The sequence below is a fragment of the Coregonus clupeaformis genome, unplaced genomic scaffold (genome assembly GCF_020615455.1).
Source record: "Coregonus clupeaformis isolate EN_2021a unplaced genomic scaffold, ASM2061545v1 scaf0083, whole genome shotgun sequence".
Classification (NCBI taxonomy): domain Eukaryota; kingdom Metazoa; phylum Chordata; class Actinopteri; order Salmoniformes; family Salmonidae; genus Coregonus; species Coregonus clupeaformis.
This window is the reverse complement of record NW_025533538.1, coordinates 152,751-167,844: the sequence shown is the minus strand read 5'-3', so window position 1 is coordinate 167,844 and position 15,094 is coordinate 152,751. Positions and strand designations below refer to the sequence as shown.

Sequence of the window (15,094 nt, the reverse complement as noted above, 5' to 3'; positions counted from 1 at the left end):
TCAGCTGGTATTTTTCCCTCACACAGGGGAAAAGAGTGTTAGATCATGTAGCCATAAAAGTAGACGAAGAAGAAATGTACTACTTTAAAATGGAGAAAGCCCTCAATGGCGCTGCCCATGCTGTCACAGAAGCCATCATTGTGCATATGCAAAGAAGGGCCCTCTATCTACCTCTATGTTTTTCCCTCACTCGGGGGCAAGGACTGAGAGCGAGAAAGAGCGCCACCAATTGGCGGTGGTCTCTGAAAGAGATGCCGCTTAAAATATAGGTACAACTGTCCCGGCGTCCCAGTAAGAGGACAGATAATGACCAGTAGAAGACAGATGTAGAGAACATATGTTTATTGCCACGCTCAAGACAGACACACACACGGTAGTAGAAGAATGAGTGATGCATTGTGAATAGTGATAGTGGGTCTACAAGAGAAGACATGAGAACAGTAGTCTAGCATAGTACACCACTGTAACGTATACAAAGGGAGTCAGGAAGCAGGAGCAGATGGTGAGTTTAATAATAATAAACATGAAGATAATACAAAACAGGAGCAGCATACTGAACGTAAACAAAACCAATACTGCCTGATGACTGAGGCTACTGAGGGCTATATGAAGGGAGAGTAATCAGGGTGGTGATGAAGTCCAGGTGTGCGCAATGATGGTTGCCAGGTGAGCGCAAAGTGGGTTGCCAGGACGGTGGTAGACCGGCAACGTCGAGTGCCTTAGGGAGGGAGCAGGAGTAGGTGTGACAGTATACACCCCACCGATGCGTGGCTCCAACGCAGGACGACGGTGGCAAGGAGCGGGCCGATCCGGACCGCGGAGATGGAAATCCCGGATGATGTTAGGGTCCAGGATGTCCGCCACCGGGACCCAAGTACGCTCCTCAGGACCGTCCCCTCCCAGTCCACCAGGTACTGGAGCCAACCCCCACGATGTTGGGAGTCCAGGAGGGACCTAACAGCATAGGCGGGGCTTCCCTTGATGTCCAGGGGAGGCAGAGGGGGACGGCATCAGCCAGGGGACCAGGAACCACCAGCCTGAGGAGGGAACCATGAAAGGAGTGTGAGATTCGGTAGTTACTGGGGAGTTGTAATCTGTAGGTTACCTCGTTGACCCTCCTGAGGAATTTGAAGGGCCCCACAAACCGGGGGCTCAGCTTCCTGTAGGGCAGGCGGAGCGGGAGGTTCCTGGTGGTGAGCCAGACGTGATCACCAGGATGGAACACGGGAGCCTCACTGCGGTGGCAGTCCACCTGCTTCTTCTGACGGTGGATGGCACACTGGAGCCTCACGTGGGCATCAAGCCTCACGTGAACCCCAGCTTCTCCATAAAGACTCTCCATACCCGTGACGTGAATTGGGGGCCACGGTCGGAGACCATGTCCTCCGGAAGGCCATAGTGCCGGAAGACCTGCTGGAAGAGTGCTTCAGTGACCAGAAGAGCGGTAGGGAGACCAGAGAGAGGGATAAAACGGCAGGATTTAGCGAATCTGTCCACAACAACCATGATAGTAGTGAAACCATCAAAAGAGGGGAGATCAGTGACAAAATCAATGGACAGATGAGACCAAGGCCGCTGAGGCATGGGAAGATTTAGTTTGGGCACATACGGAGCAGGAGTTGACATAGCAAACAACGTCCTGCGCCAAGGTGTATCACCAGTACTTTCCGGAGATAGATTGAATAGTGCGGGTAATACCTGAGTGTCCAGCAACGAGAGATGTGTGCGCCCAGATCAACAGCCGATCCCTTACCTCCGTGGGAACGTAGGTGCGCTCCGGAGGGTAGGTAGCAGGCGTGAGTTCCCTCTCCAGAGCCTGGCGGATCTCCACGTCTACGTCCCAAAGCACGGGGGCAATGATTCGGGAGGGCGGTATGATGGGCACACTCAGGACAGGAACCTCGGGGCATCGGCTTTGATGTTCTTTGAACCTGGGCGATATTACAGGGTGAAGTTGAATCTAGTGAAGAAAAGGGTCCTCCTTGCTTGGCGCGGGTTCAGCCGCCTCGCTGTCGGTATGTACTCCAGGTTCCGAAGGTCAGTGAGGATGAGAAACAGGTCCTTGGTGCCCTCCAGCCAGTGTCTTCACTCCTCTAGTGCCAACTTCACCGCCAGGAGCTCCCGGTCGCCGACGTCATAGTTCCTTTCTGCAGGAGACAGTTTTTTAGAGTAGTATTCACATGGATACATTTTTTGTGGATTACCTTCACATTGTGACAGGACAGCCCCCACACCCACTTCTGAGGCGTCCACCTCCACCACGAAGGGCAGCGTAGAATCTGGGTGTTTCAGCCACAGGGCGGATGTGAAACGCCCCTTCAGTAGGCGGAAGGCCTCATCGGCTGCAGGACTCCACACCAACATACGTGGACCACCTTTGAGGAGAGAGGTGAGAGGAGAGGCAATGGAGCTGAAGTTTTTAATGAATTGGCACTAGAAGTTGGTAAACCCCATAAACCATTGTAGTCCCTTTATGGTGGTTGGGACTGGCCATTACCTGACTGCATCGACCTTCCTCTCCTCCATAACCACTCCCTGCGGGCTGATCCGATATCCCAAGAAGGAGACAGCAGCCTGAAGGAACCGACACTTCTCTGCTTTGACGTACAGATGGTTCTCCAGGAGGCGTCCCAGGACTTCCCGGACGTGGGCGATGTGATCCACCAAAGTGGCCAAGTAGATCAAGATGTCGTCGATATACACAACCATCTGACGCCCAAGCATGTCCCGGAACACCTCGTTCACGAATGCCTGGAACACCAACAGAGCATTGGCTAATCCATAAGGCATCACCAAGTACTTGTAGTGCCCAGACATTGTGCTGAAGACCGTTTTCCATTCATCCCCCTCCCGGATGCGGATGAGATTATAGGCACTCTGTAGGTCCAGTTCGATGGCGGCCGGCACCAACAGGAGAGGATAGCGGTATTTGGTGGTGATGGAATTGAGACCTCTGTAGTCGATGCACGGACGTAGATCTCCCTCCTTCTTGGCCACGAAGAAGAAGCCTGCCGACACAGGGGAGGGCGGATGAAACCCTGTTAGAGAGCCTCCTGGATGTACTCCTCCATGGCCTTAGTTTCAGCCACCGACAGGGGGTAGCCGCTGCTGCGCGGAGGTGCAGAGTCTGCTAGCAGGTTGATGGCACAGTCCCAGGGGCGATGAGGAGGGAGACAGGTGGCGTGGGTCTTGGAGAAAACCTCCCAGAGATCCTGGTAAACTTCAGAGATGTTGGGCTGGAGGGCAACCACAGGATCCTCAACCGATGTGGAACCACAGGGTAAGGGAAAGCAGCTCTTCCGACGTCTGGGTGACCAGGCAGTGATCTCCATCCTTGACCAGGAGATTAATGGGGTCGTGACGTTGGAGCCACGGGAGGCCGAAGATGACTTTATGTACAGGTGCCTCGGTGATGAGGTATGGAAGGCTTTCTTGGTGCATGGGTCCCACGGTGATGGTGAGTGGTGCTGTGATGTGCGTGATAGTGCCGGATCCCAGTGGTCGATTATCCAAAGCTTGGACCGGAAAAGGAAATGAGAGCGGGTATGAGGTGATGTTCAGGGAGGAGGCAAGGGCCTGGTCGATAGAATCCCCTCGGCACCAGAGTCCACTAGAGCTGTGGAGACAATACATGAGGGACAGCCAACCAGTGAAATGGAAACCAGGACGGGTTTGGCAGAAAGCGATGACGATGGAATACTCACGCCTACCCTGGGAGATGGATGATCACGGGGCCGTCCCTCTTTCCCTGTGGACCCCGAGTTGGAACGCACCGGACACCGGTTGGTAAGTTGGCGTGGAGTGCAGGAGTTTACAGAGATGTCCTCAGCCTGCACTCTTGGAGAGCACTGAGATGCTGCCACAAGTATTATGTTTCATATCTTTATGTAGTGGACGCGATTTGGAATCACGCTCTCGTGATGAGTATAGCTCTGCCTGAGATTTGTTTTCCCAAAATGTCACCCTTCAGACCAAGGGGATGTACTCCTATTGTCTAATGGTGAAGACGCTGGCTTGGCATGTAAGAAGTCCACAATTTGATCCTGGCAGTTACATATACAGCCTTCAACATCGATGGTCACATATTGACGTTTGGTGTCAACTGTCAAAAGTTTGCATAGATTCACTTTCCTGGTGGAGCCATATACCGTTATGCATCTTTAGTCAAACAGATACTTTTATAGTCACATATAAAGTTAAGTGGAAGTTTTATCAATATTCATATACCAACTGAAATGTGATATAGAACAATGATAGCATAGAGTGGAGTTTTTTTATCCGGTTTGCTGCCGAGGAGGTTTTGATAAGAAGGTATAAAGTCCAAAGAGCGGAATAGACGTTGTATGAGGAGACTCAATAGCTCAAATTCACCCCGCATATTTCAGTTACACCTCTGCTGTATAATGCAAAACCTCTCCTGTTGTAAACGTTTAGTGTCCGTTGAAGTCTTTGGCACAACTATTCCTCAGAGAGATCATTTGCCTACAAAGAGCCAGACAAAAAGCCAAGTAGGCTATGGTGCATTGACTTGTGTCAGTTCCAAAAGTTCAACTGAAGACACCAACTGAATTGTACTTTATTTCAATCCCCAGGGGGGAATTGATTAGTCTCAGGATTTGTATACATTATGTTGTTCTTCTTTTTGTTCTTGCACATACTATATGTCTGGCAATGCATCATAACTAGGTCCCCAAGGTTTTGCTGAGCATTTGGCCTGACTAGGGGGGGAAAGCTCTGTGCCCAATTAGTAGGCCGTAACTGTCTATAACTGTTTCCTGGTCATGTCACTTTCATAATTGGATAGAGTTAGTATTTTGGGGTGTAGTTGAGTATAACTAGAATTATGTTATTTTACAGGTAGTTTATTTTTCCCCCAGGAAACACACACACACACACACACACACACACACACACTTACTAAGGAGTTGGAAGTCAGGGTCAGCTGCATTGTGGCCCCTTGGAGCAGTTTAGTAATTAAGTGCCTTGCTCAAGGTACCGATGGGGATACATGCATGTCTCTCTAACCTCTGGGCTACCTGGATACCCCTTTATGGATTCATTCAAATAAATCAATTTTACATATATAAAGTCACCGTACCAAAGAGTCAGCCAATCAAATTGAGTTGATTAGCATGCAGGAGGCTGGATGGTGGATACGTTTTGAGATACGGGGTCAGAATATGTTTAATACCACAGATGTTTCCTCTGTAAAATGCAGCGGTCATGAAGACCATGAAGATCCTGAGCGGTGTTCTACTGCTCTCTCTAATGTTGGCAGAGATCACATTGGGCGACATTCAGAAGAGAGTCATCGGGGCAGGTACGTGCAGTCCCACCGAAAGGCAATACCATGTCCGTTTGACAGCTAAAAATCCATCGAAAGGATTGCAAAAGGACTGCAGCAGTTCTCTGATCACCAACAAGTGGCTTCTAACCGCTGCTCGCTGTTGGCCTGATGGACCAGAATGGAAGATGTATGCAGAAGCAGTTGGAGATCCAGGCCCTGTGAAACCTCTAGTAGAAATCAAACAGAAGGCGATCCATAAAGATAAGAATGGACGAACCCATGACATCATGCTACTGCAGTTACCAAGGCCAGTGCCGGGAGCTGTTCCAGGACCTGGGGTTGATCCAATCTCTCTTGGTGATTGTGCACAGTTTTTGGCCAAACTTCGGGGGAAGACATCTAAACCAGAAGAGTTCCAAACAGTTCAGATTGCAGGCTATGCAGCCACTACACCTGCTGCACCGGATGCTGGGGAACCTGATGCTGGGGAACCTGATGCTGGGGAACCTGATGCTGGGGAACCTGCTGCTGAAGCACCTGCTGCTGCCAACACCAAAGTCCTACATTGTGCAGAGCTGGATGTTATGAAATGTGACGCCTCCATGGCAAAATCCCATCAAGACATCTTCTGTGCACAACGTGTTGGAGTGGAAACCTGTAGAGGTGACTCTGGGGCAGGTGTGGTGTATAAGAACCAGCTCTATGGTGTCTTCATCGCTGATAACACTGGTGAAGAATGTTCTGCAGCGGCACTCATCATGGATGTCTGCAAGTACAAAGTCTGGATAAAGAAGATCATTGGCAAGTAAAGAAGAAAACGGACCGTTTTGATTTGATTAACAGCAAAAGCTTATTATTGTATCCTAATAAACCATAAAAGAGATCTCAGATTAACTCATTCTTGTTATAAGTGTAGTGTGTTAATCCAGAAAATTGATCGTTTATATCCCACTGTAACTGTCTCCATTCTTGTTCTAACTGTAGTGTGTTAATCCAGAATGTTGATAGTGTATATCCCATTGTGGTACTGTATAGTTTAGTATATCCCACAGTTACTCTGTCTGCCTGGACACACGAAGGCTGGTAATCAATCAAAGGTGTGTTGTTGACAAGCACACTGCACTATCCACAAAACGGCATTTCATTAAAATACATTTAACTGATGTTTGCAGAGATCACATTCAAAGTGCTGCAGATGTTGGCTCAACGTAAATTACCTTTAATAGTCATGTGAAGTGTGATTGTTGTCAATGCACCTTGGATTAAATCCCGGCTTTAAACAACTGAATGCCTCTGGACATTCACTAGCAACCCATTAACTAGGGCACTACTACACTAAAATACCTGAATGAACTAAATATACATTTAACACAGCCTTTTACTGTTGACAATTAAAATGATTGGTTCTGGAATAAGCTGGTTGTTGTTTGTTCTATGAGACACTAAAGTGAGTCCCAAATGGCACCCTATATCTTATTTAATACACTACTTTTGACCAGTACCCAGTGCACTACTTTTGACCAGGTCCCATAGGGGCCTGGTAAAAAGAGCACTATATAGGGAATAGCGTGCCATTTGGGACAAAGCCAAGTTCTGCAGGACTTATAGTACAGTACTGTTACATGTAGATGTAGCTATGAGTAAAGCATGTCTCCCTACAAAGGGAGAATCCCCATAAGAATCGGGTTGTTTGAGGGTACTCAAGCTGCAACTGACAGACACAATCAAGTGTGCACTTGTTCCCTCCCATTTATGCATTTAAAATCATTGGATAGGTGCAATCATGGCTGGAGGGAGTTTCCACCATATTCCTCATACCAGTCCATTCCTTTTAAATTCACGAGGGGAGTGTACAAGTGCACACTTCGGGAGAAGGGTAGAGAATTAGCCTTTGATTCAGTCGAACGTCCTTGAGCCAACCTCAAGACGATCTCAAACAAACATTACTAGCTCTTAAATGGGCCAAATCACGGTGGAAAATAGAGTTCTACTCTTATTCTGTCTTTCTGTTTGTCTTTCTGTCTGTCTGTAACCACTCTTACCCCTGCCTTCCCCTTCTCCCCCCCCCCATCCAACATTTTCATTTCCTCCCCCCACTTAGAGGTGGTATTAAATGAGAGAAGCTGTACCAATCTATTCAGACTGCATCTCCTCAGATTCACATCTGTTCACATACAACATACTGTTCATAGAGAATGAAGTGCCTAGCTATGTTGCATGCATGTACACAGTATTGACCTCTCTCTCTCTCTCTCTCTCTCTCTCTCTCTCTCTCTCTCTCTCTCTCTCTCTCTCTCTCTCTCTCTCTCTCTCTCTCTCTCTCTCTCTCTCTCTCTCTCTCTCTCTCTCTCTCTCTCTCTCTCTCTCTCTCTCTCTCTCTCTCTCTCTCTCTCTCTCTCTCTCTCCCTCTCCCCTTCTCTCTCCCTCTCTCTCTCTCTCCCTCTCTCTCTTCATCCTAAACCCAACAACTGGCTAGGGTTGACCTCACTGCAATACATGAATTGGCTAAAGACACAATAAATAATTTCACAGTCATTAATCAATTAATTAACATATTTAATCCAGATTGATTTTACAGATTAACTGTCCTTTATATAGCGGTTGGAAGCAGATCTAGAGAAATTGGACAGAGGGCATCATCAAACCACAACTCATAATAATGATGATGATCATGATGATGGTGGTGGCAGTGTTTGAAAATTGAGTTTAATTGTATACCAAAACAATTTGTATGTGTCCCAAATAAAACCCAATTCCCTATGTAGTGCACTAGGACACCCATAGAGCTCTGGTCAAAAGTAGTACACATAGGGATTAGGGTGCCATTTGGGACACACTTACATCAAGGTCAAATATCACCTTCACAGTAGAGGGGAGAATATTACAGTATTGTATTATTCAGATTATTAATATTCTGCAAAGATTATACAACTTTTTCCTTTTACAAAAACTCCTATATCATACACTATATACCAGTACCAAACAAGCACACATCAGAAACCATTGTAATAGATTTAACATTATTTAATTATAGTATTTTATATGTATTTAACCATATAGGCTTTCAGAAGGAATAAAGTCAATGTTTTTATTGAAGTTAACATCTTTCTCCCTGGTTTGTTCGCTGTCCATTTTCACTCTTAGCTGCATCCAAAGAAACAACAACAACAACAGATTGTGAGAATAATGTAGATAGAATACAGGTAAATGTAATCTCTAGCTTTCTCACTGTCACCCTCTTTCTTTCACACACTATCGCCGTCTTTCTTTTCAGAGATTCCAAACCTCCCTCCCTCCATCTCTCCCTCCCTCCATCACTCTCATCAGTTAGAGAACTAGGCATCCCTTCTTCCTAACCTTGGTGGGCTGTGGGCAGAGGCCCTGCCTCACCCTCCCTACCACCCTCCCTCCCTCCCTCCCTCCCTCCCTCCCTCCCTCCCTCCCTCCCTCCCTCCCTCTCCATCCATCCATCCCTCCCTACCTCCCTCTCCATCCATCCCTCCCTACCTCCCTGCCTCCCTCTCACCTGTTAGAGCAGTAGACATTTCTTCTTCCCGACCTTGGTTGGCTGTGGGCAGAGTACTGCCCTGATAGCCTCGTCAAACACTGTCTTCAGGCCACGCTGGGTCAGAGCAGAACACTCCAGGTACTTCACAGAGTCTGGGGCGGGAGATGGTGGAAGGCGGGAGGGAGAGAGAGAGAGAGAGAGAGAGAGAGAGAGAGAGAGAGAGAGAGAGAGAGAGAGAGAGAGAGAGAGAGAGAGAGAGAGAGAGAGAGAGAGAGAGAGAGAGAGAGAGAGAGAGAGAGAGAGAGAGAGAGAGAGGAGAGAGAGAGAGAGAGAGAGAGAGAGAGAGAGAGAGAGAGAGAGAGAGAGAGAGAGAGAGAGAGAGAGAGAGAGAGAGGTCAATACTGTGTACATGCATGCAACATAGCTAGGCACTTCATTCTCTATGAACAGTATGTTGTATGTGAACAGATGTGAATCTGAGGAGATGCGGTCTGAATAGATTGGTATAGCTTCTCTCATTTAATACAATTCATAGAACACTTGTAAAACAAAATATCAATCAATCAAATGTACTGTATATTATAAAGCTCTATTTACATCAGCTGTTAACACAAAGTGCTTTAGAGTGCTTTACAAAATGCAATTCCATCATTATAAAAAGCAATGGATTATTATATGCAGTGACCTACCAATCTCCTTGGCCAGCGCTAGGCCTTGTGGGTAGGTGATGGGGGCCAGTTTCTTCTCTTTGAGCTTCTCGATGGTCTCCTTCTCGTCCCTCAGATCCAGCTTAGTACCCACTAGGATGATAGGGGTTGACGGGCAGTGGTGACGCACCTCCGGGTACCACTAAAGAGAGAGAGAGAGAGAGGGAGGGGGGGAGGGAGTGGAGGAGGAGAGAGAGAGAAATTGAGAAATATTTTATTATCAGCTAGTAGCTACCAGTGTACCACACCTCTTGATACCACAGTAGGGCAAAAGGGAGAGAGAGCGAGAGTGAGAGAGAGATAGACAGATAGAGATAGAGATAGACAGAGACAGAGAGAGAGAGAGAGACTGCATGCAGAATTCTGCAAAAATATCCTCTGTGTACAACGCAAAACACCAAATAATGCATGCAGAGCAGAAGGGGGGTTGATACCTGCTAAATATCCAAATCCAGAAATGAGATGTTAAATTCTACAACCACCTAAAAGGAAGCAATTCCCAAACCTTCCATAACAAAATCATAATCCATAATCTACAGAGAGCTTAACCTGGAGAAGGGTCACCTAAGCAAGCTGGCTTCACAAACACAAACAGACCCCACAGAGACCCAGGACAGCAACACAATTAGACCCAACCAAATCATGAAAAACCAAAAAGATAATTACTTGACATATCCTTGCTATTGAGAAAGGCCGCCGTAGGCAGACCTGGCTCTCAAGAGAAGACAGGCTATGTGCACACTGCCCACAAAATGAGGTGGAAACTGAGCTGCACTTCCTAACCTCCTGCCAAATGTATGACCATATTAGAGACACGTATTTCCCTCAGATTACACAGACCCACAAAGGAGGATGATGAGGTGTAGAAACAGTAGAGAGGGAGGAGGATGATGGGGGTAGAGACAGTAGAGAGGGAGGAGGATGATGGGGTGTAGAGACAGTAGAGAGGGAGGAGGAGGGAGGAGGATGGGGTGTAGAGACAGTAGAGAGGGAGGAGGATGATGGGGTGTAGAGACAATAGAGAGGGAGGAGAAGGAGGATGAGGTGTAGAGACAGTAGAGAGAGAGGAGGATGATGGGGTGTAGAGACAGTAGAAAGGGAGGAGGAGGATGAGGTGTAGAGACAGTAGAGAGAGATTGTCACACCCTGGCTCTGGGACTCTATATGTTGAGCCAGGGTGTGTTCATTCTATGTGTTTATTTCTATGTTGGGGGTTCTAGTTCTTCTGTTTCTATGTTTGCCTGAGTGACTCCCAATCAGAGGCAACGAGTGTCAGCTGTGGCTGGTTGTCTCTGATTGGGAGCCATATTTAAACTGTATGTTTTGCCCTTTGTGTTTGTGGGTTTTTGTTCCGTGTTGGTCTATGTTACCTAGGACGTTACGAGTCGTTTGTTGTTTTTGTTTACTGTCCGTGTTTATCGCTAATGATAAATAAACATGTTCGTTCATCACGCTGCGCCTTGGTCTACTTCCTACGACGATCGTGACAGAGAGGAGGATGATGGGGTGTAGAGACAGTAGAGAGGGAGGAGGAGGAGGAGGTGTAGAGACAGTAGAGAGGGAGGAGGAGGATGAGGTGTAGAGACAGTAGAGAGGGAGGAGGAGGATGGGGTGTAGAGACAGTAGAGAGGGAGGAGGATGATGGGTGTAGAGACAGTAGAGAGGGAGGAGGATGATGGGGTGTAGAGACAGTAGAGAGAGGAGGAGGATGATGGGGTGTAGAGACAGTAGAGAGAGAGGAGGAGGATGGGGTGTAGAGACAGTAGAGAGGGAGGAGGATGATGAGGTGTAGAGACAGTAGAGAGGGAGGAGGATGATGGGGTGTAGAGACAGTAGAGAGGGAGGAGGATGATGAGGTGTAGAGACAGTAGAGAGGGAGGAGGATGATGGGGTGTAGAGACAGTAGAGAGGGAGGAGGATGATGAGGTGTAGAGACAGTAGAGAGGGAGGAGGATGATGGGGTGTAGAGACAGTAGAGAGGGAGGAGGATGATGGGGTGTAGAGACAGTAGAGAGGGAGGAGGATGATGGGGTGTAGAGACAGTAGAGAGGGAGGAGGATGATGGGGTGTAGAGACAGTAGAGAGGGAGGAGGATGATGGGGTGTAGAGACAGTAGAGAGGGAGGAGGATGATGGGGTGTAGAGACAGTAGAGAGAGGAGGAGGATGATGGGGTGTAGAGACAGTAGAGAGGGAGGAGGATGATGGGGTGTAGAGACAGTAGAGAGAGAGGAGGCGGATGATGGGGTGTAGAGACAATAGAGAGGGAGGAGGATGATGGGGTGTAGAGACAGTAGAGAGGGAGGAGGATGATGGGGTGTAGAGACAGTAGAGAGATAGGAGGATGATGGGGTGTAGAGACAGTAGAGAGGGAGGAGGATGATGGGGTGTAGAGACAGTAGAGAGGGAGGAGGATGATGGGGTGTAGAGACAGTAGAGAGGGAGGAGGATGATGAGGTGTAGAGACAGTAGAGAGGGATGAGGATGATGGGGTGTAGAAACAGTAGAGAGGGAGGAGGATGATGGGGTGTAGAGACAGTAGAGAGGGAGGAGGATGATGGGGTGTAGAGACAGTAGAGAGGGAGGAGGATGATGAGGTGTAGAGACAGTAGAGAGGGAGGAGGAGGGAGGAGGATGATGGGGTGTAGAGACAGTAGAGAGAGAGGAGGAGGATGAGGTGTAAAGACAGTAGAGAGGGAGGAGGATGATGGGGTGTAGAGACAATAGAGAGGGAGGAGGATGATGGGGTGTAGAGACAATAGAGAGGGAGGAGGATGATGGGGTGTGGAGGAGGATGATGGGGTGTAGAGACAGTAGAGAGGAGGAGGAGGAGGAGGTGTAGAGACAGTAGAGAGGGAGGAGGAGGATGGGGGTGTAGAGACAGTAGATAGAGAGGAGGATGATGGGGTGTAGAGACAGTAGAGAGGGAGGAGGATGATGGGGGTGTAGAGACAGTAGAGAGGAAGAGGATGATGGGGTGTAGAGACAGTAGAGAGAGAGGAGGATGATGGGGTGTAGAGACAGTAGAGAGGGAGGAAGATGATGGGGTGTAGAGACAGTAGAGAGGGAGGAGGATGATGGGGTGTAGAGACAGTAGAGAGAGAGGAGGATGAGGGTGTAGAGACAGTAGAGAGGGAGGAGGATGATGAGGTGTAGAGACAGTAGAGAGGGAGGAGGATGATGGGGTGTAGAGACAGTAGAGAGGGAGGAGGATGATGGGGTGTAGAGACAGTAGAGAGGAGGAGGATGATGGGGTGTAGAGACAGTAGAGAGGGAGGAGGATGATGGGGTGTAGAGACAGTAGAGAGAGAGGAGGAGGGAAGAGAGGATGATGGGGTGTAGAGACAGTAGAGAGGAGGAGGATGATGGGGTGTAGAGACAGTAGAGAGGGAGGAGGATGATGGGGTGTAGAGACAGTAGAGAGGGAGGAGAATGATGGGGTGTAGAGACAGTAGAGAGGGAGGAGGATGATGGGGTGTAGAGACAGTAGAGAGGGAGGAGGATGATGGGGTGTAGAGACAGTAGAGAGAGAGGAGGAGGATGATGGGGTGTAGAGACAATAGAGAGGGAGGAGGATGATGGGGTGTAGAAACAGTAGAGAGGGAGGAGGATGATGGGGTGTAGAGACAGTAGAGAGGGAGGAGGATGATGGGGTGTAGAGACAGTAGAGAGGGAGGAGGATGATGAGGTGTAGAGACAGTAGAGAGGGAGGAGGATGATGGGGTGTATAGACAGTAGAGAGGGAGGAGGATGATGGGGTGTAGAGACAGTAGAGAGAGAGGAGGAGGATGAGGTGTAAAGACAGTAGAGAGGGAGGAGGATGATGGGGTGTAGAGACAATAGAGAGGGAGGAGGATGATGGGGTGTAGAGACAATAGAGAGGGAGGAGGATGATGGGGTGTGGAGGAGGATGATGGGGTGTAGAGACAGTAGAGAGAGAGGAGGATGATGGGGTGTAGAGACAGTAGAGAGGGAGGAGGATGATGATGGGGTGTAGAGACAATAGAGAGGGAGGAGGATGATGGGGTGTAGAGACAGTAGAGAGAGAGGAGGAGGATGATGGGGTGTAGAGACAGTAGAGAGGGAGGAGGGTGAGGGGGTGTAGAGACAGTAGAGAGAGAGGAGGAGGATGATGGGGTGTAGAGACAGTAGAGAGGGAGGAGGATGATGGGGTGTAGAGACAGTAGAGAGGGAGGAGGATGATGGGGTGTAGAGACAGTAGAGAGGGAGGAGGATGATGGGGTGTAGAGACAGTAGAGAGGGAGGAGGATGATGGGGTGTACAGAAAGTAGAGAGGGAGGAGGATGATGGGGTGTAGAGACAGTAGAGAGGGAGGAGGAAGATGAGGTGTAGAGACAGTAGAGAGGGAGGAGGAAGATGGGGTGTAGAAACAGTAGAGAGGGAGGAGGATGATGGGGTGTAGAGACAGTAGAGAGGGAGGAGGATGATGGGGTGTAGAGACAGTAGAGAGGGAGGAGGATGATGAGGTGTAGAGACAGTAGAGAGGGAGGAGGAGGGAGGAGGATGATGGGGTGTAGAGACAATAGAGAGGGAGGAGGATGATGGGGTGTAGAGACAATAGAGAGGGAGGAGGATGATGGGGTGTAGAGACAATAGAGAGGGAGGAGGATGATGGGGTGTAGAGACAGTAGAGAGAGAGGAGGATGATGGGGTGTAGAGACAGTAGAGAGGGAGGAGGATGATGATGGGGTGTAGAGACAATAGAGAGGGAGGAGGATGAGGGGGTGTAGAGACAGTAGAGAGGGAGGAGGATGATGGGGTGTAGAGACAATAGAGAGGGAGGAGGATGATGGGGTGTAGAGACAGTAGAGAGGGAGGAGGATGATGGGGTGTAGAGACAGTAGAGAGGGAGGAGGATGATGGGGTGTAGAGACAGTAGAGAGGGAGGAGGAGGGAGGAGGATGGGGGTGTAGAGACAGTAGAGAGGGAGGAGGATGATGGGGTTTAGAGAGAGTAGAGAGGAGGAGGATGATGGGGTGTAGAAACAGTAGAGAGGGAGGAGGATGAGGGGGTATAGAGACAATAGAGAGGGAGGAGGATGATGGGGTGTAGAGACAGTAGAGAGGGAGGAGGATGATGGGGTGTAGAGACAGTAGAGAGGGAGGAGGATGATGGGGTGTAGAGACAGTAGAGAGGGAGGAGGAGGGAGGAGGATGATGGGGTGTAGAGACAGTAGAGAGGGAGGAGGATGATGGGGTGTAGAGACAGTAGAGAAGGAGGAGGATGATGAGGTGTAGAGACAGTAGAGAGGGAGGAGGAGGATGAGGTGTAGAGACAGTAGAGAGGGAGGTGGATGATGAGGTGTAGAGACAGTAGAGAGGGAGGAGGAGGGAGGAGGATGATGGGGTGTAGAGACAGTAGAGAGGGAGGAGGATGATGGGGTGTAGAGACAGTAGAGAGAGAGGAGGAGGATGAGGTGTAGAGACAGTAGAGAGGGAGGAGGATGATGAGGTGTAGAGACAGTAGAGAGGGAGGAGGAGGAGGAGGATGATGGGGTGTAGAGACAGTAGAGAGGGAGGAGGATGATGGGGTGTAGAGACAGTAGAGAAGGAGGAGGATGATGAGGTGTAGAG

At 49.0% G+C, this 15,094-nt stretch overlaps 2 protein-coding genes across 3 annotated transcripts in view; one reads left to right on the top strand and one right to left on the bottom strand.

Annotated features, from left to right (window-relative positions):
* Positions 1 to 5,148: 5,148 nt before the first annotated feature.
* Positions 5,149 to 6,698, top strand: LOC121555868 (kallikrein-8-like). The gene has a single exon (XM_041869725.1). It carries the CDS (start codon positions 5,224 to 5,226, stop codon positions 6,094 to 6,096), a length of 873 nt encoding a protein of 290 aa, XP_041725659.1. The 5' UTR covers positions 5,149 to 5,223; the 3' UTR covers positions 6,097 to 6,698.
* Positions 6,699 to 7,826: 1,128 nt separating this feature from the next.
* Positions 7,827 to 15,094, bottom strand: part of LOC121555849 (ras-related C3 botulinum toxin substrate 2) — a 33,965-nt gene continuing 26,697 nt past the window's right edge. The window contains exons 5-7 of one of the 2 annotated variants that reach the window (XM_041869696.2): positions 9,485 to 9,644; positions 8,814 to 8,947; positions 7,827 to 8,431 (exon numbers count right to left, since the gene is read on the bottom strand). In XM_041869696.2, the coding sequence (XP_041725630.1) occupies positions 8,817 to 8,947; positions 9,485 to 9,644 (291 nt within the window). In that variant the 3' untranslated portion in view covers positions 7,827 to 8,431; positions 8,814 to 8,816. Of the gene's footprint in view, positions 8,432 to 8,813; positions 8,948 to 9,480; positions 9,645 to 15,094 lie in introns of those variants that run through there. The other variant, XM_045213156.1, reaches the window with a different exon arrangement.